Below are 21,263 nucleotides of genomic sequence, written 5' to 3'. Positions count from 1 at the left end.
CCAGCTTTCTTGCCCTCCTCTGGACACGCTCAAGGACTTTCATAGAGTCCCTGAAGAGAGTCAACAGCACCTCCCAGTACAGTATCATTAGTAAACTTGCTAATGGTGCATTCAACTCCTGCTTTCAGATTGTTAAATATTCAGATAAATATTTTGAACAGAACTGGCCCTAGAACCCTGAGGAACATCTCTGGTGCCTGCTCACCAGTCAGCTGTAACCCCACACACTGCAGCCCTCTGGGCCCTGCCCTTCAGCCAGGGGTTCACCCAGTGCACCGTGAACCTGCTCATCCCACAGCTGGACAGCTTGTCCATGCTGTGAGGAACAGTATCAAAAGCCTTCTTAGGATCCAGAAAAACTACATCCACTACCTTCCCTTCATCCATGAGGAGGGTGACTTTATCATAGAAGGATATCAAATTAGTTAAACTGGACTTTCCCACTGTGAGTCCCCATTGGCTGTGCCTGATGATTGTATTGCTCTTTAAATGCCTTTCAACAGTAACCAGTATGATTTTTTCTGTATTTTTTCCATGATCTGAGGTAAGATTAACAGGTCTGTATTTCTCTGGGTCTTTGTTCATGCTCTTTCTCTAAACTGGAATAACACTGACAAGCTGCCAGCCAGCAGGGAACTTCCGAGGTTTCCAAGACCTTAGGTGATCAAGAAGGGTTCTGCCATAACCTCTGCTGGCTTCTTTAGTACTCTGGGATGATTCCCATCATGCTTCATGGACTTGTGAGCATTCAGCTGATACGACTGGTCCTTTTACAGTTTCAGGGTCCCAAATTTTGGGTTTGAGAAATACTTTGTGTGAAACTCTGTGAACTTTGCATGTAAAAGGATGTGTTGCCAGCAGCAAATATAATCTGTATTGCCAGCTGAAAATCCAGTATATATAGTTATACCTGAGAATTGCTTAAGAAACACCATGATAATGTTCTATCATAAAAAAATTCATAAACCAGGAGCTTGGGTATTATATTTCTCACATTTTAATTTTTGAATGGCAAGGGTTTTTGTAATGTTGCATATCCAGCTTTCTTTGTCTGCAGAATGAACATATTGATGCTCTATTGATGCCCTATGTGACATTCTATTAAACCTCTGGTATTTCTTTTCCTTTATCAACAGGCTAAACTCACAATGATTCTTTGACAGGCAGACTTCCTGATTTTCAAGGCCTGGACTTTCCTAGTATTGTGATGTTTGAATAGCCATGAATTTCTGCCATTAGATTTTTAAGTGACATGGTGTTATTACCAGTATGCTCTTTAGTTTAATTTACATGTTTTATCAGCTATATATGCTGAAGCCATCTCTTTGTATTTTTCTTTAATTACTGGAAATAAAAAAACAGCCACAGTAAATCCCTGTTTTAACTGAGTTTAAATACTATTTCTTCAATATAGAGCAACAATTTCTGTGAATCATCTGGCTGACAAGGTGACTTAGACTCTGACAGGTCTTAGAAAATAAATAATTTTTGGCCCACTGTTTATTGTCTCTAACACTATTGGATGCTTTTCTCTTGCAGTGCTGAATGTTTCTCCTGCATCTCATGTTCTTAATGCCAGCTCTATTTTTGGAATTTCCTTGCCCTCTGCCCTTCCAGCATTACCTATGATGTCCTGCATTTCACTGCTCGGTAAAAGTGCAAGACTAGGCTGTACCTGTCTGCAGAGACAGAGCAATCATCAGCAATTTGGGAAGCTACAAATAGTTTGTTTTCTATTAATGCATATTCTCTGCAGTTTTCACAGAAGACATCTTTGCCACAGGCAGTTCTTAGTGAAGTGTAGTAGAGTCTCATGGTGTAGAGCAGCAATGAGTCCCTAAAACAACAGCGTGAATTGCTGTTTCATAGACATGCACAAATAGACAAACCAGACAATGTAATAGGAGCATGGAATGCTTTAGGTGTAAAGATCTTTTAAGATCATCCAGTTCCAACCCTCCTGCCACGGGAAGGAACTCCATCCACCAGACCAAGCTTTTCAAAGCCCTGTGTAACCTGGTCTTCTACACTTTGTTCATATTGAAGACAAAAGTGTTAAAGGGCACCAATCCCAATATCTACTCCCGAGGAATGACACTTGTCAATGGGCTCCCCTCAGACATTGAGCCATTTACCACAAGTCTTTAAGTATGACCATCCAGCCAATTTCTTATCCACCAAATGGTCCATCAGATCCATGCCTCTCCAATTTGGGCCCAAGCTGTCAAATTTGCCAGGCACCATTTGCGTTTAGTGAAGCCATATTGGATGTCATAAATAATTTCCCTGTTTTCCATTTGCCTTAGCATACTTTCCAGGAGGATCTGCCACATGACCTTGCCAGGTACTGAGGTGAGACTGGTTGGCCTGTAGTTCTCCAGGTCTTTCTTTTTCTCTTTTAAAAATGAGGATTATGTTTCCCCTTTTCCAATCAGTGGGATTCACTAGACTGCCATGACTTCCCAAATATGATGCATTGTGGCTTAGTCACTTCCTCAGCTGGTTCCCTGAGGACCTGCAGATATATCTCATTGGGTCCCATGGATTTGGGCACCTTCTGTTTCCTTAGAATGGTCTCAGACCTAATCTTTGCCTACAGCAGGTGGTTCTTCATTCCTCCATTCTCTACCTTTGCCTTCCATGACTTGAGCAATGTGGCTGGAGCTCTTGCTGGTGAAGACCAAGACAGAAAAGCTATTGAGTACCTCAGCCATTTCCACATGTCCTGGATAACAGGGTCTCCTATTTCCTTGCTCCACATTTTCCCTAGTCTTCCTTTCATTACTGAGGTACCTATAGCAGCTTTTCTTCTTTCTCTTGATGTCCCTGACCAGATTTCAATCTCTCAGAGCTTTAGCTTTTCTAACCTGATTGCTGGCTGCTTGTACAATCTCTCTCTATTACTCCCAGGATACCTGTCTCTGCTTCCACCCTCTGTAAGATTCTTTTTTTCTGTGTTTGAGTTTGTCGAGGAGTTCCATGTAGGCGTCCTGGCATTTTTGCCTGATTTTTCCTTTGTCAGGATGTGCTTCTGAGCTTGGAGGAGGAGGTCATTGAATATTAGTGCTTTTGGGCCACTCTTTACCTGCTGAATTCTACTGCACTGCACAGCTGTAGGACCTGGTAACTTGCTTAGGTGACTCTTCTTGCACAATGAGGGTGTGTGCAATTTCTTGTACAAGTGCTGTCCTTGGAAAGCAGAAATAGCTGAGAGGGTTTCCCTGTTTGTGAGCCTGCTGCTCATCCCAGGAGGAGATGCTCACTGAGAGAGCTGTACCAGTGCCCCTCCTCTGGTCTTCTCTCTGCATATCGAGTGCACTGGTGGGGTGTGGGGCATGATTTGCTCTGCACTCAGGAGCTGTCCGCCAATGGCTTTAGGACTGATCTCAACAATAGTAAATATTGAGAACTAAATTGTTTTTAATTAAATATAACTTAATTTTGTACTGCTTATCATGTTTTAGCTGTGATGGTTTGAAAGGAATAAAATTTGTGATGAGAAATTACATCTTTATATACTGTTTCATGCAAAAAACAGGCAAGATATTGAGCATACTGAACCTTCTTTAGGCCTTAAAATAGAAATAGACATCTTCAGGCAATGTAAAATTAAAGAATAATTGTTTAGAAATTAGCTTATCTAGGCTAATCGATAAGAGGGTTTAAGAGGGATGAGTAGCACCACTGGTGGGAGGAATGAGGAAAGGGTTGTAATTCTTCATTAAGCCTGTATATTGCTTCATACCAAAAGAACACATGCAGTCAATAAAGCTGAGCATCACTCAGCCATCAAAGTGAAAGCATTTTTCAGGAAGCAGAAGAGATCATACCCCTTGAGAATGAACTGTGAAATACATTAAAATGACAAATTGGAGGATTAAAAGTCATAACTCTATTCACTACCAAAACTCCTAGACTCTGAGAAAGCATTAATTTTAAGATATATCACAGTTATTTTCTCAAATCTTTTCCTGCTTCATATGTTACTGTTCCACATTTTCTTATTCTTTCTCTTTGCCTTTTTTCCCCATAAACCTCCGAACATGTTAAAAACAGGAGAATGATATTGTCACCTCTCCCCTTTCCAATAACTTTCTCTTTACAGGTACTGATCACACCATTTTTTCAAACCAAGTAGTCACAAAATTATGTTGAACTCAAACCATTTTTCTGAACTAAGGTGAAGTTGTTTAGCTTTGAAGAATGTTACTGGCTGAGGACTGGTGCTAGATCTGGCTAGAAAACCTGCCTGCTGTATTTTTGGGCTCTATACCAATTGGCTAATGAAGTCTATGATGCCTTCCTACCAATCTTATTTCACTTTTCAGGGTTTTTTTATATTTCTCTTTTTTTTTTTTTTTTTTTTTATTTGCTAAAGCAATTAAATGAAATCCATAAAACTGCCTGTTCTGGTTTTGACTGGCATGGATTTAATTGTCTTAGTAATAGCTGCTACAGTGCGGTGCTTTGGATTTACTACAAGAATTATTTTGATAACACACTGGTGTTCTGATTATTGCTAAGTAGTGCTTATCCCCAGTCAAGGACTGCTCATTTTCCCATGCTGTGCCAGGGAGCAGGAGCACAAGAAACTGGAGGGTGGGTGAGGGAGCATAACCAGGAGAGCTGACACAAACTGGCCAAAGGCTTATTCCATGCCACACAATGACACACTAAGTAGGGAGTTGTCCAGTTTTTACCAATTGCTTCTGAGAGATGGACTGGCCAGCAGTCAGCAGGTAGTGACCCAATTGTATTATACAGAATTCATTTATCTTCCACTGTACTCCTTTTTCTGTCACTCATTTTCATTAATATAATAAATAATAACAATAAAAATAAAAATAATAATCTTATTTGCTATCGTGATAATTATTAATTATTGCTATAATATTTTTGCAATCATTAAACTGTTGTTATCTCACCCCATAAGGTTTAATGTTTTTTCCTGATTATTCTTTCTCTCTAAGGGGAGATGTGGGGGGAGTATGAGATGGGAACCACATGGTGCTTAGTTGCTGGTGGGCATTAGACCATTTGCAAATATTTCCCAGTCAACTAAATCCGCATTCTCTGGTAAATATAATGTTGAAATAAGAAGTAAAATAACTCTGATCTGCTTATGAATTCAGACACCTGCAAAATGGAGTTTTCTCAATTTTTCCCTAATCAATCAGATATTTTTGATTAAAAAAGGATTTGTAGTTTTTTGGTTACTAACTCAAGATCTACAGCCATCTTCACTGTGAAGGTCTGGGCATCCTTTACCATCATCTCCAGCGAGAAGAGGAGATACATCTCTGTGCTTTAGCTTTCATGAAATGAAAGGGGAATTGATTTATAGTCACTGTCAGCTCCCTGTAGACCTAGAAGGGTCTCATGGAAGGCATTCAAAACCCTGAAGACAGTCTCAGTTTTGTTAGCAGTACTTGTGTCAGGCTTGACCTAATGTCAATAGCTTCTCCTCAGGTATGGGACTAGCACAGTCAGTGGGGAAAAATGAGCAAAGGTCAAGCATATGATGCAAAGAAACTAATTAAGAAAAACAACATCAAGAACAAAAAAAATTCCTCCCCCCCTATTACTGGTGGTATTAACAGTTTCTTTTCATGAACTTTGCTTATGTTGTGCTGATAGTTGGATTATGTCTTCTGATTCTCTCTCTTTTCTTCTTGAACACAGATTCCTGTGCTTCTCAATCTGAGTAAAGATCCAGATGTTAACTTGCCTATGAAGCCATTAATCTTCTCATTGGCTATGGGTGCATGCCTTGGAGGTAAGAGTTCATGTGAGAAAGCTGACATAAGGTAACAATTGTTGCATGCATAAACTGGCACAATTGGTTCAATCATTTTACTGTGCAAGGCATATGGAGGGCCTGATTCAGCTCCTTTGACTTCAAAGCACTCCTGGATGAAGATCCCATTGAGTTGCTGCTGCTACAATAGGATTTTTGCAGTCTGTGTTTGAAGTCTGTATCTGCATAATCTACAGACATAGAAACAGTCCAGATGGTGCTTATATGGCTCTGATCTTTTGTGAGAGAAAAGACAAAGATACATTTGGCTTTCAGAACAGAAAGCCATCATTGCTCATTGAAAAGATGCAGAAAATGTATAATAGCTAAGATCTGAATGCTTGATTCAAAATCTGCTGAAGTCACTGGAAGGTTTTCTGGCTGGTTTTGGATACAGAAATTATTTCAGTATCCATTTGCTGACCTATTTATTACTCGTCATTGTAAGGAAAATACTTTTTAAGTCTTTGGGAAATGTACCTTTAATAATGAATCTAACAGCCATTCTTCTGGTGTCCATCTTGATGTTAACTGGGATTGTGGGTATTGTCAGTATATTAGCACAAAAGAAGGACATGTTTTCATGACTGTTTTTAATTTTTTTAATTAAAATGGTAGCATGTATGTACTGTAGGCCCTGGATTTTGTCTCTATTTTTTCTAAGAATAAAAGAGGATAACAATCCAGTAGTTTTAAAATGAATTCTTGCAAGGATTTTTTTTACATTTTGGAAATGGCTTGTGAAGATGTTACAATACAATGTTTCCATGTAACAAGTCCACTAAGTGCCGTTAAAATGTGTGAGTTTTAAATCAGAAAGAAAGTTAGTACTATTTTTTTACTACTTAGAATTTTAATGCTAATTACGTTCTATTGGCTGATCCCTAAATATTTAGGTAGTTAAGTTATATAAAGTTAAAATTAATAACATCGTGTCCCACCATGAATCCACCCCTTCTTCCCCTCCATGCCCCTCCAAACAGTTCCTGTGACTCCACAGGGATAAGTAAACCCAGTTTTGTGTGCAATATAAGTTCAGGTTTGTTTATTCAGCTAAGTGATTGTGAGTACAAGTGACCTTATTACCTAACAATGATTACAGTGATGTAATTTACAGATTGAATTTTAAGAGCATGTTGCAAAGGCAGGACAATTTCACACCAGTTATTCATTTGAGGAATATCTCTTTGGCTTGTCATTACTCATCATTATATTGTGACTTTAATCTGTTCCTCTTTAAAATCAGTGATTGGAATGATCACCATATCTTCATATAGATGTTTGTCATAAGAATATTATACTTCTTCACCTTTTTATAGAACACAGATTTCTTAGAGGTCTTTTTCAACCTAAATGACACTATGATTCTGTGAATTTGTTGATCACTGAACATACTCTCATTTCATTAAATTCCAGATTAAAAAAAAAAGCATAAGGAATATAATGTTAGTCAGATTATGCTGACATATTCGGAATGGGATGTGCTTTACCAGCCTTGGAGCCTTTACCAGTTTCAGCTGACTTTCCTAAACTATCAGTTATCATCTTAACCCAAATTCCTTAAATTTGATTTGCTGAAGGGCTGCCTGGATTTTGAGAGACTTCTGTGTGTATACACTATGAGACAAAATTAAAAATAACAGTAGCATGAGAATGATTTGAATTATAGATATTAGAGATCCATACAAGGTGCCTAGGTGCTCAGATCCATACAAATATTTGGATAAAAGTTAGATCATTATCAGCAAAAGCTTAAACTTTCCTGACTGTTCTCCATTAGGATAAAGCTGAGCATATGCTGAGTTAGACTGGCAAATGTCTTCTAAGGAGTGTTAGGCTCACATTTCATGTGCTTCTGATTTTCCATTGACGAAAGGCTAATGGACAGGAACTTATGGTTGGAGAGCAAGTGTGTGAAAGCTTCAGCTTTTAAAGATGCAGCATTGAAAAATGGGGGGAAAAGGCTTTTCTTACTTAAAAAAGGAAGTGTTGATGGTCCTTAAAGATTATTTCCAGAAAAGAATTTCCATCATCCCTGAAGTGTATGAAGGAATCCTCAAGGTAGGCTAATGCAGTTGCAGGAGTAGATGACAATGATATCGTTACTGCCTGGTGCTTAGGGCAAAAGATTGGATCTTATCTCTGCTTATGCAACCAAGGGAACTTGAGAAACAAGACATTTTGTAGAAGAGTCTTATGAAATAATACATTACAACTACATATTGTAGAGTTAGCTGTTTAGTACATAATACAGAACTTCATTTCTAGTAATTTGATAACATTTCTGTAGTTCAGGGTAAACACTGCTAATGTGTCTGTAAAGGGAGCATCAGCATTTGTGCCTGTCTTGGAAAACAGCATCCATTTTCTCCTAAAAAATTTCCAGTGGTTTCAATTACTTTATTCCTATTGCCACAAAGTGCACAGACAGATACATGTTTGGAAGATGATAGGATGAGAAAAGGCAGTAATTTTCCTTCATTGCTTTAGCTGTTGTCCTGGAAATGAGAGAAGGATGGAGTCAGTCTCAAAGAAGATGAAAAGGCCTTTGATGGTAACTGTCATGTTGTTGTCATTGTCTCCCGAAAGAGAGATGCTGCTGCTAAATTTCTGTCTTTCATAGCCTGGTGCTCAGACAAAAGGAGTAAAGGAAATCACATAGATACTCCTTGTTCTGTGAAATGTCTCTGAAGGTGAGAAGGAGAAAATATCCTGTCTCTTAATCCAGAAAGCCAAGGGCAGTGATGACCATGTTGAGTTCCTGGTGAGAGTGTCCCAGTTTCAAATTTTTTTGATATTGCTCATAGTTGGGCTGTTCTTTTTGGCAGAAGTTTTCTTGTTTACGTCAGGTCAATCTTATACAGTTAAGAAATAAACATGATAATTTTCCAGGAGATCTGGTTCTGGAAATTTAGATCTATATTTGTCCCAGGTATCTTTAAGAACTTAAGTAGTAAGTTAGGAGTCTGTCTTCCCCAGCATCCATATTTAGTGATGGAGATAGTGGTACAACCAAGGTATTCATTCATCCACTGAAATTGCTAGATGATCTCTGCAGAGCACACTGGAGCCCTTCGTGTGACTAAGAGGAGTTCCCAAAGACAAGTCAAGTGAATTCAGGCTTTTGGGGACTTTGATTAGATAAATCTTCTGGATACTGAACAACCCTATTAATTCACATCTTCCTGGGAGTTAGAGGTCAGGCTGACTAAGTATCTGAAAAAAATGTGTTGCTCATGGAGTTTTTTTAAGTGTGACCCACCAGTATTTCAATTACATGTTAACAATGAAGGGAAAGAAAACAGGAAATATAAAAGGTACTAAAGGAAATATACAAGGAAGAAACTTACGGGGTGCTCTGATGAATCTGTATTACTTTAGCATGAGAGGGCTCTGACTAAGGCTTCATTCATTAGTGTTTTGTATTCTAGTACTTGATGGAATTACAACACTCTGGAGACTGAGTTTTATGCAGACCTTTCAATAGTGTCTAGGGAATGCTGAAATTCTGGAGAGCAAATGAAGGTTGCTAGCTACAGCAATTTCAGAACAAGAGAAACTTTAATTGCACTTTTTATTTTGGCTCATGACTTTTAAAAGAGCATAAAATAAGGATTCAACTTAAATTTATTAAGTGTACAGTCAGAAATTCACCTGTTAAGATTGTTCAATTGTGTAGAACTAGACTATTTACTGAGCTGAGAGGTTATAGCTAAAATATTATTTGAGGGGGTTTTATACATTTGACATTTAAAGAACTGGCATTCTCTCTCTCTTATTTTTTTTTCCATGATTTATAAACAGTATTCTTTTGAAAAAAAAAATATCAAATTAATTTTTGAAAGTTCCTACCTTCTGAGATCTCAGTTGCTAGCATAGAAAAGTGCAAAAACTGCTGCAGTGACTATTAATGTGGTCCAGAGGGGATATTTTTTACAATGTATAGTTTTGCACTATTTTCCTTCTCTGTATATTTTCCTGAAGGACAATACCTGAAAGTCATTTTTGTTACAATTCCACAGAAATAGGCAGTTTCTAGGATGCATTCCGTTGTGCTATTCTGTCCACACAATTCAGTTATAGGCTCTATGTCAAGACAGGAGGTAAGAAGAGAGGATTGCTGGCACTTTTCTTCTAACCTTACAGGGTCAAAACCCAGGTGTGAATAAAATTCATTATCCACAGGACATTGTGCTAATTACAGCTATTACAGCTATCCCACAGTGTAGCTAAACAGTGGGATTTCTCTCAATAGTCCAGTGCTGGAGCTATTCTGCCTCTCAGCAGCCCTCCTTAGGTCCCTGGTGCAGATGGAGACTTGCACAGTGGAGTATCACTGATTTATTATTCCTGCAGATTCTGCTCAATAAGATCCTAAACTAGGTTTAAAGCTTCAGACACACTGAAGGTATAAAGCTAAAAATATTGTTTATATTCATAAACCAACCCTTCTTCTCTGTAATATGAGGAAAAGTTATATCCTTCAGAAAGCATAAAATGTAATAAATATATGATAATTAACATTATAAAAACTGTAGCTACTTTACTGTTCATTTATAGTTATAATAGATCAAATTTGTACAACACTTTTCAATTTGAAAGATTAAAATGTCTACCAAAAAATGAATGCATGGTGTAAAAATATAGCTGTTATTTATGAGGAGCAGCTTTGGTTTTGAACTTTATTGTTGTATAAAATGTGCAACTGAAACTGTAGGAAATTTTTTCTGATAGAGACAATATACCTACCTGAGCTTGATTTTAACCAGGACATGAATATTGGCAGATCCTATTGGTTCTAAAATAGTCTTTTAATGACAAGAAATCCTGGGGCTCAGTTCCATGTCTTATGGGCAAAACAGTCCAGATTCCAATAAATATTTTTTTATCAATATAAAACTCAATTCAAATCAAAGGGAGGTATTGTAAGGAATGAGAGCAATCTTTCAGAATATAAAGGATATTGCTTGACCTTGAAAGACAGGCAAATCAAATAGGGAAATTTAAGAAACACATCATAGTTTTTATTTGAAAACCTCAGGCCAGTCTTTAGCAGCATTATGCCTTTAAATTGTACATATCTAGAAGCATGTTTTTATGTCTTCCATTAATATTTAATTTGGTTTCTAAATGTACTTTACATTGTTTCTATGATGTTTGCAGTGATGGAAATTAATCCAACAGTGACTGCTGTCCATTAAATGGTAGTGCTCTTTCCTTTTTCTTAATGTTTAGCTCACAGAGACGTAACCTGAAAGTTTTTGGGATTTGTTGTAGTGTGAAAAACATTAGATATAAGCATGAGGACTCTTTTCACTCAATTAATACCTGAGAGCCCAAACTGTCCTCTTTTTCTGTAAAAGCCAGAATCTGTAACCTTCTATAAAAATTCAGTTGCTCTTTTCCTTAGACCTGTAATTACATTCAAGCTCTGAGATATCTTCATGCTTTTTTAGTGTGAAGTTCTTAAAGCCCAGCAGTGCTGAAAAGTCCCTGGTGTGAGACTCAGGCTTGTGTCCAGATTCCTTGCGACTAAAGGATATTATCTAAGATTGCCAAAGATTGTCCCCTTGACCATGGAAGGCATGCAGAAGAAAATTTTGAGCCTAAAATATAAAACCAGGAAAAACTGAGCATGACCATTTGACAGACATACCTTTGTCTGTATGAAGGCACTATCAGAGACAAGTTTGGTTTTAAGATACTGAGTTAATATGGAAAATAATCCCCATAATGAAACTAGTATATTTTTCTAGGCTTGAAAAGAGTTACCTTAGCAGACATGCATATGTAGATATATGCATACCATTAAGGGTGAAATATGAAGCCTATGGGGTAAAGGATAATGTTTCAGCTGCACTGATGAGAATTTGTAGTTTGGATGGTCTTAGACTTTAAATTGGAAATGAGACAGCTATGTGTAATATTGATTTAGAAAATAAATTTATACCAAACACCAAATTCACTTGGTTATAATGCTTGCATTACTGATAACTTTGAAATGCTTCAATTAATGGTTTTCAACCTGTGTAAAATAACTTCAAGCTATAAAATTCTGCAAATTAGAGATAGGATAATGATCAGATATGGCACTGGGGCTCCTACGAAGTATATATGGAGATGTCTTTAATTTTCTTTACCTGCTTTGTGCATTTCTTTATTATAAATGACAGAAAGTTCTTTCCAGGAGCGTTAGCCACTTCTGTTTTCAGAATTATATGGAATAGGCAAACTGATTTTGTTGTATCAGTGAGTTGCTGCAGTATGAGAATAACAGCAGAAGAGTTATATTCAGTTAGAAGGTAGCACTTGGACTATCAGACAGAATAAGGCAGGGAAGCTACAGCAGGACTCAAAACACTTAGGTGCAGAATATAATACTGAATTATCTACTTCACATTCCAGGCAATGCCCCCTCTTCTGCACCTTGAGGAGGAAAAAAAATCTTGCAATATTCATATTGATTTATATTGACAAATCAGAGAATCTGTATGACACTAAGGAAAGTTACAATCATGGTCTAGATATAATTTATATAGATATTGATAAATCTATTTAGTACAGTTATCTTCAAAGTATATTATGATAAATAATGAATAATGTACTCTTATGTCAGGTTTCTGTATATGAAATGTATTTTCAATATTTGTCCCCATTAACATGACATGTGGCAAAGCTATGAAACTGAGACATGGTTTTAGTCTTTGAATCTAAAAATGAGACATTAAATATGTGCAGCATTAAAAATCTGAAATATGTGCAGTATTAAAAACATTAAGTGAAAGCTACTTGAATATGTATCTCAGGGCATTGGGGAATGGAGTGTCAGACAGCTGGCACTATCCATCATTATAATTGTATTTTTTACACTTGCACTGGGTAGGTTGACTCTGAGGAGAAAAGTGGCTTTAGTGGTCACCCCAGATTTTATGTATTTTTTAGAGATGTCTGGATTTCATAGAAGTTTATGAATTTCTTTAGGTCACTAAAGTAACAAGTGCAGGATGTTCAGCAACTGACCTTATTTATTTCACACTTCTGATAGAAAAATGGCAAATTTAAATTTCACCTTTTCCTCTCTTAGCAAAAAGGAAACAATGAGCATTTACCAGTGTAATTCTTATACAGCTGTCCTGCTGGTGGTGTTGTAGTGGTAAATGTAGTGGTTTGTAGAGAAAAAGTGGTAAATTTCACCTGATTGAAAGCATTGGGTTGAATGCAGTTCAATGACATTTTTTGAAAACTGAACTCAAAACTTTCATTCATGTTCTTTCATGTTTTCGCCTACAATGTCCATGTTTAGGCATTTATGTAGAAATATACCATTCAAAATATTTCCAAAGCAAAAAAATCAAAAATGTTGATATCAGAAGACTGCATTTTATCACAAATAAAAATATTAGGTGAGTTCATGCATGCCTATGACTTGATGTCCCTTTTAGGGACTGCTACTCTTCAACTGGCCTTGATTCTCTTTATTGATGACAATGTTTGATTATCTGGCTTATTAGTTTTTATACATAAAAAAGATTAAGTTATTCAAGTCTTGCCTGTTATTAGAAGGTATTCAAGACTTGTGGACATTGAACAGATGAATATAAATGTAGATTTCTTTTTTTTTTTAATGAGGCAAATCTGTATTACTTTTGTGTGAAACTGAAAATTTATCAAAGCTATGAAGACTATCTTCTATAAGGCTAATCAAAACCAGAACTGGTCAGTGTTCATTTTGGCAGACAGATTTGTTGCATTTGCTCAGCCTGTGCTTTAAGTAGAGAATATGCTGTGGAAAGGAAGCCAGGCACATCAGTTTGCCTTTCTTTTACAACATAAATTATATGGGAGAATGCACAGGATTTTCATTTAAAAATGCCTTGGAAGCAAGGAGCTGGTTTCCTTCAGTAAGTTTTACTTTGATACTGTAATGGAACGGTTCATTACAGCAAAAAACAGGGCTGAGAATCGTCACCCTAAAATTATTCATGACTGTGGAAAATTTCTTGTTTCAGAAAGAGAATCCTTGTCTGGACAAAGCAGAATAGTTGTCCTGTATAGAACTGGGCCTGTCACAGGTGCTTGTTAGAGGCTAGGGAAAAGCTCTTCTCACAGCTTGTGTTGGCACAAAAATAGGGTAATTTTTTTACTTCTGCATTAGCTGTCCTGAGATACAGGAGAGAGAAAATGCAGAGGGCTTCTTGGTTAAGGTGTAGGGGAAATGGTCTGTAATTTTCACAGCAAAACAAACGTTTCTGTTAGCTGTCCATTTGGTTGTTACCCAAGGTATTATCTCCTTTACACTCAAGGAAGTTACCGTCATAATGGTTGCTCATGCTAGGCCAAACAGCTTTATTAGTGATAATCCCTTCCCTTTGATTTCTCAGTGCTTTGAGTAATAAACACTAATCCTGCCAGGCACTTTGAGACGATTCTCCAAGCGAACACATTAACTCAGCAAACAAAAGGGTTAGGCTTGCTCTTGAGGGGGCAATACCAAAGGGACTCCTGAGAATTAACAGCATTTAGATATAATAAATGTGCTGCTGACAAGTAAAAATCAACATCGAGAATGAGGCTTCAAGTCAGAGGATGCACATTATTGATTCAAACTCTCTCCCTTTTCTTGCTGTGATTCTAATCTGATTTCCCAGCCCCTTTTTCAGTAAGCCTAGTTGGTTCTCCCAGCATTGATTTTCAGTGCATTGTAGGTCATAGTGACTTTTGAACAAACTCCCTCTACTGAGCAGAAGGCTGTCTGGGCCCATGAGAGGTGCATTGTGTGTGGTGTGCAAGGTCTGGGTTTGGATTTGGCTGTCTCTGAAGGAGCCCTGCAGCAAAGTGCTGGGTTGTGGAGAAGTAGCTACAAATGGAAGAAGAAGGCTGAAAGAAGCAGGGCAGGTGGATAGTGCAGGTATCAAATCAGGCTTACCAAACCTTGTCAACATCTTCCTGCTTGTAGCTCTAAGTTAGCTGGGGATGAAAAGGCACATTTTAATGAGTGGAGCTTGGATATTTCTTGATAGATTTATTCTTAACTAAAACTTAAATACTGTCTCACACTTGGGGTTGATTCCACATTCCCTAAAGATATTTGAAGTTATTTGCCTTGAAAAATATCAGAAAGAAGATCTTATATCAGCTTTTCCAGACAGAAACAGTAGAAGACCTTCTACTTGGTTTCTGAAATGATTGTGCAGAGCTAGGGCAGCTCTGTGGAAAAAGGATTACGATCTGTGAGGATTCCTCTGCCATAGCATAAGCAGTTAATTAGAATTACTGTTTTATTCATTAAGAAAAAGGTCTCTTTTGATTTCATGCATATGAACTATTAAACATAGTTAGTATTGGCAACAGTGCATGTAGTCTGTCAAGGAAAAAAGGAAGAAGATATTCAGAATAAAATGTACTGCTTAGTTCATAGATATAACATACTACTGACATTAGACATATCACAATCCATTGTAGTGAATCCAGTTTCTCTGTAACCATTTGCCTTGTGATAAAGGGTGAGTAGGAGTCATCAACAAAGTTACAATAGGAGTCCTCAAACCAGGCTGATTTATTGCAATGTGTTGATACAGTTGACCCATGTGTTATTTTGTTTTGAGCATACAAACAAGCAAGAGGAAGCCTTTTTAAACTGAATTGTTCTTAAGATTGCAGGTGATGTGAAGATGAAGTCAAGACTCAGTGAACTCCTAAAAAATGTCTATTCTTAGGTTACATCAATCAGAATGAGTTTAGTGTATAGGTTTCTGTGTACATTAATTTAGGCTTGAGTTTTCCGTGATTCAGAAAGTTAGTGTTGCTATTTCACTACTGAGTTAAACCCGTGCCATGGAGACAGATGTTCCTGGGTGGTGGAACAAAAGTTTGCTTCTGTTGTTAATTTGAGTGCAGTTCTTTGAAGCCTGCTGAGCCAGTGCCTAATTAAACTGCACACACGCTCCAAACAAATGAAAAAGTAATGCTGTTCCTCACAGATAACATTTAAGGTGACGATTTCTTCTCAAGTGAAATCTACTTGGGGAAATCAATTCACTGCTGAAGCAGAAACTCTTTCCATAATACTTCATTATGTGAAGGCATTACTATAGCCCATGCAGTATAGGAGAGCTCGTGCTGTTTGGAGATCTCGACTGTATCTAGTCAGAGCCATGGGACAAGCACAGTTTCAGTCTCATTTCTTTAATTTGAAGCCAGAGCTATATTCCTTGTCTGCAGTAACATTATTCTGAGACTGATGACTGGTTGTGCTACACATAGAGCAGAACTCTCTTATGAAATGTTTGGATGCTGTAGACTAGTGATTAGTTTGGAATTGAAAATTCCTGAAGTGTTCCTTCCTGACTCCTCTAATTACATCAGTTGTATTCATTTGTTCTGTTTTCACATTAAGCCACACGCCTTGTGCCTTGGTTTCTCATGGCACTTACCTACCAGGAAAGTTGTTCAAGTTCAGTTTTGTATTTTAAAATGTGCAGTAAAGTAATTTGGATATACTTTGAGGCAAAAAGAGAGAGGGCATGGGAAACAGGCTGTGTGATGTTTCTAATGACCAGTGCTAGACACTATTTTTTAAAGGTTTCTGTTCTTTTTTGATGCTAATAATTCTTTTTTCTCCACACTTAAAGCACCTGTGGAGGTGGCTTTCTGTCTATGAAAAGAAGCTGAGGTTACAAAAAATTCTTGGTGTCTCTCACAAGGATGATCACAATAGTTTTATGATCAATAAGGATACACCCTTGTATTGATGTGCAGTTTCAGCAACATCAGCAGAACCCCTCAGAGACAGGCAGGATATCTCTGCACTGAGCTCCAGCTCTTTGCAGTGTAAAAGCCTTAAAAACAGCAGGTAGAAAGCAGGTCACCTAGCACAGTTCCTAGGAGAGCAGAAAGAAAAGGAATTTAAAAAAAACATAGAGGGAGAATTAAATATACAAAATAAAATGTCTATTTGGGACTAGAGGGAGTGAGAGTGGAGGAGTTTTCTCATCTCAAGAAATCTCCAGTGTGTGTCTTCCTTATTCCATAGTGGCATCTGCTCAAGAGCTGCTGATAAGAAAATTAAACCAGTCTATTGCTCCTAATAGGTGTTGCTTAGGCCACTCACTTGAGACAATAGATGCCTTTGTTCAGATCTCTACTCCAGGATGAAAATTTGAGTTTGCTGCCTAATGTGTGTTGATACGAATTGACCATGCTGGAATAAAAAAGAATCATGTATTTTCTTTGGACTCAATTGGAAAAAATTTTGTCATATCAGGGCTTTACATTGGAAAGCTTTGGCTTTCAAGAATTCAACTAAAAATAATAATAAAAAAGTCCGGAGTGACTTTTGGGGTTTATTTTTTTCCCTCAGATTTGTTACTCTGTCTCTATAATGACCAGTCAGAACAATCTGGATTATAGCATTTAATTTTTATTTTATTTTCATTTAAGAGTGTTATATTATTTTTTTATTATAGTTTTAGACATCTGCTAATTTTGTGTGCACTTTCAGGTGCGGAAGGCCATAACAATATCATGTGTGAATATTTTGAGGGAATAATTCTTCTGCCTTTATTCTGAGATGATTTTTGGTACACTGATCTCTGGGTGACCCAAAACATTTACTGAATCAAAACAATTAACTGGAGCATTAATTACATTATGATCTGTTTCTCTCAAAGTCAGACCAGAAGAGTTTCTATGGAGCTAAAATTTTTAACAGAACTAAAGTAAGAAGAGTAACTACATGCCAATGGGAGGAAAGGAAGGCTCCTGCTTAGAATAATGGATTGTTAATGTAGCGATGTATGGCAAAAGAGATGACTTACTGAGTATAATAAAAAATCTCTTAGATTGTTACCTTTGTTCAAAACTGCATTTAAAGAAAAGCATGTAGGAGTCCCTGTCACTTCCTGAGTCGTGCCTTAGATCAGAAACATTTGCAGGAGCCATCTGCTTTGTGGAAGTCAAGTATGCAGCATGTATAAGTCTGAGGTATGACTCATGGGAATGATATAGAAAATGGGTCAGTCTTTCTGAGCTCTGAATACCTGACTTCATTGTGAGATTGTTAAAAGTTTAGAGAAAATTAATTTCTGGAAAAGGCTTGGGAGAAGAGAAGTGAGGATAGATGTGCATTATAAATTGGCAAATTATTTTTATTTTTCTTTATTGTGTTCCTCTCGTGTGGGGCCTTGTATAGGTTAATTTGGTGAACTTCACTGAATAAAATTATGTTTCCTTATTTATTGAAGAACCATGGTGATTGGGTAAAAAAAGTCTTTGATCCTTTTGCCTTAGGAGAGAGAGGTGAAAGAGAGCAATTTCCCTCCATTATCACACCTACGGTGTTTTACTTTCTATTAAAAAACTCCAAACAAATCTTACAAATTACTAATTTATCAATAAAAAAAGCACTACAGTGTCAACATCAAGTTGGCATTAGGAAAAAGTTATCCATTTTTCTTAGCATTCTCAAACTATCTCATCTTTTCACCTCATCTGATGGCACCTTCTAGTTAAGTAAAACTGAAAATCAACATGTTTATCTGAATGCAGGTCTCTGGTGTTATTTTCTTATTGGGGCTATGTTCCTTCCCTTTTTTTTTGGCCTAAGTAGAACCAGGGTGTAATACCAGGCTTATATTTCAAAGCATGAAACTGTTTATAGGATGTGGAGGTATTGACTGTATGTTTCTTTCCAAACCTATATACAACAGAAATTGATTTTTCATTTTGTAATGAGTACATCTTAGGCCTTCAACACAGAATAAAAAGAGTAGGAGTAAGAAAGAGACCACAACTATAAACTGGTCTTTGTTTTCTGAACTGCAGGTAATGGAACATTGATTGGAGCATCTGCAAATGTTGTTTGTGCTGGAATTGCTGAACAGCATGGTTATGGCTTCTCTTTCATGGAGTTCTTCAGGTACATTTTTAAACTTCTCACATCCAATCTGGTTTTGTTGTTTTTTTTGTTTTTTTTTTTCTCTCTTGGCAAACAATGAATCTTCTAAGGAAAAAAATCTAGAGAAAAGGTCTATAAAAGATACTTGTGTTCCTAATTGTGTTTTGGCAACTGAAATGCAGGTGGAAGACAAATCGCTTTTTTTTTGTATAATGTTGATAGAATGCATGAAGCTTGTGGGAGCACAGTGGAACTCCAGGAGAAACAAAGCCTTCGAAATTCCTGCTTTGATCACCCACAATCTTCAGCTTTGTAGAAATTGTAAATTGTTGCTTTATTGTAAAATGCAGTTTAAACCTAGTTTCTCATCTTCACATATTCGTGGATGTTCTATCATCGGAGATACTGGAATGTTCTAATTTAGACTGAGTTGATTTTTATTCCATTATCCCACCAGTAAACTATTTACTTAAAAGTAATTACTTTTGACCAGCTTCTTAGCAACTATGAATCAAAGTGTGATGAGCATCCAGTTTGACTCAACTCTAGTTATTGCCTAATAATTGTATAATTAATAATTAATAGATTTTTTTAATAGTGGAGTTTTCATTGCAGGTCATTCATCAGCAGGTTTTTAAGGGACAAGGTGTACTTAATGCATACAGTAATTTAATATTTTTCCAAATACTTCCCATTTTTGAGAGTGTGGTTGAAAGATGTAAGTGGAAACTGGTAAATAAGGACAAAACACAAAGTTCAAGTTTAAAGTGTAGCTGATTTAGCTAAAACATAATTCCTTGCTTCTTTTTTCTGCATATTTAGGGCAAAGGATACTGTTAAGCTTACACTAATTTGTTTTTTCTCTTTACTTTGTTTAAATTGTGTATTATGGCATGTCAGCTGATCAGCTTTTTTCCAAACTGTTTACCTCACAGCCCTCAAACCCGCGTTATTAATATGGTTCATCAACCAAGTCTTGTTTGTCAGGATCTTTGAGACTGCAGAACAGTCTTATGTAGTACATAGTAATAGCTCACAGATTTCCTGGAAATCAAGCCCTTGCACAAAAAAAAGGAGATGCACTAATAATGGGCTGGTGGATTGCACTGTTCATGTTTCACAGATTTTGACCTTGCCATTTGGGGAGTTAACTTGTATATAGCATTTACAGCATGTCTTCTATGTAGATTTTGTATTGAAATGTTCTTAAAACTTCCCTGAGACTGACTGAGGAAAAAAAAAGATGTAAAGCCTGGCTAATCTCTTCAGCAGTGTTTACTGGAATGTATTCTTTGGTACTGATGACAGCAGACAGATGCCCTGAAATTGCCTTCTATACCTATGCTTTTGGTGGAAATGAATACTGGAAAGACTGTAGCCACCTTGACAAAGATGTGAGAACAGAATACATAGTGGTCTCAGAGAGATAGCAATGGATATTAATTAGCAGGATGAACATAAAAGCTCACTTTTTTTGGCTGCCTTTTAAGCACTGAACAGGCAGACCATGAGATTCTTCACTATTTGTGTTAGGAAAATATTTGTTTCAGTCAAATGTTCACAAATTGAATATATTTTAAGTCTTCTCCCGGTATCAAGAGATATTTTGTGTATCCCTTGAGGATTTTGATTTTGCTTGCTTTTATTTATGAAGGTTGCCTCAAAGAATAAAGTGAATTTTCTGCATTTCTTCCCTGTTTGCCCAAGATTACTCAATAGGTTTCACATCCCCATTGAAAGGTCCTCTGCAGTGCTTCTCCCAGTAGACACACAGATCTTTACCCTCTCATCTTGCAAACCCCTGGGAGTCACCAGAGAAAAATCATGGATACCTTGTGTGGGGAGATGATGGCTCTGCTGGCTGACTTTTGTTAAGATGTCTTTTATCAGCCTGAGCTGGCGTTGTTCTGCCCTTCCCAAGTGTCTCTGCACAGGAAATCCATGCCATGTCTGTCTCCAGTGGTGTCACACAGCAGAGCACTCTACTTCCAATAATACACTTCCTTCCTAGCTGCATGCTAAGCCAAATCATGCAAACGTGTTTAAGGCAGGCCTTTGCTAGAAGCAGCTTTTTTGAAAATCATGTTTTGACACAGTGGTCTGTAAGAGGAGTTTCAGAGAGGGTTGATAAGCTTGGTGAGTACACCTCGATAGAACTGAGGGCGAGATTCTACGGAAGCTGTGGGTTCTTCATGGTGAGAGGCACCACGATGCCTCTCTGTGCAGGGAGACAAAAAGGCAAGAAGCAGGTTCCTTGCTCTCTAAGAGGGTTTATGGGCCCATGACCTTTCCTCTGCGTGTCTTTGCACAGTGGCACTTGGTGTGGGTCGAGGTTTCTCTTCTCTTTTTAAGAAGGTAGCAGAGGCAACCTGGCAGATGTGTTGTGCAATGCTATTCTGCTGCCCAGCCAGAGCCAGAGGTGGCCAGGTGTGATAACTTGCCTAGAGTGCTGAGGTCCTACCAGCTTGATGTGCTTCTCTCTAGAGTGCCTTCCTCAGAAGAAATCCTGTGCTGGGGAGTTCTGTGTGTCTGTCAGAACAACAACCAATTGCTTCTTTCCCTGGATCCCTC

General features: G+C 37.5%; 1 protein-coding gene across 1 annotated transcript in view; it reads left to right on the top strand.

The window, feature by feature from the left end:
• The window catches only part of OCA2 (OCA2 melanosomal transmembrane protein), a 158,583-nt gene that overhangs the window by 103,355 nt on the left and 33,965 nt on the right, over nt 1-21,263 (top strand). The window contains exons 21-22 of the mRNA XM_058018454.1: nt 5,683-5,776; nt 18,620-18,713. Coding sequence (XP_057874437.1) covers nt 5,683-5,776; nt 18,620-18,713 — 188 coding nt within the window. The remainder of the gene's footprint in view (nt 1-5,682; nt 5,777-18,619; nt 18,714-21,263) is intronic.

Source organism: Melospiza georgiana, chromosome 2, assembly GCF_028018845.1.
Source record: "Melospiza georgiana isolate bMelGeo1 chromosome 2, bMelGeo1.pri, whole genome shotgun sequence".
NCBI lineage: Eukaryota > Metazoa > Chordata > Aves > Passeriformes > Passerellidae > Melospiza > Melospiza georgiana.
This window is presented reverse-complemented; position numbering and strand designations above follow the sequence as displayed.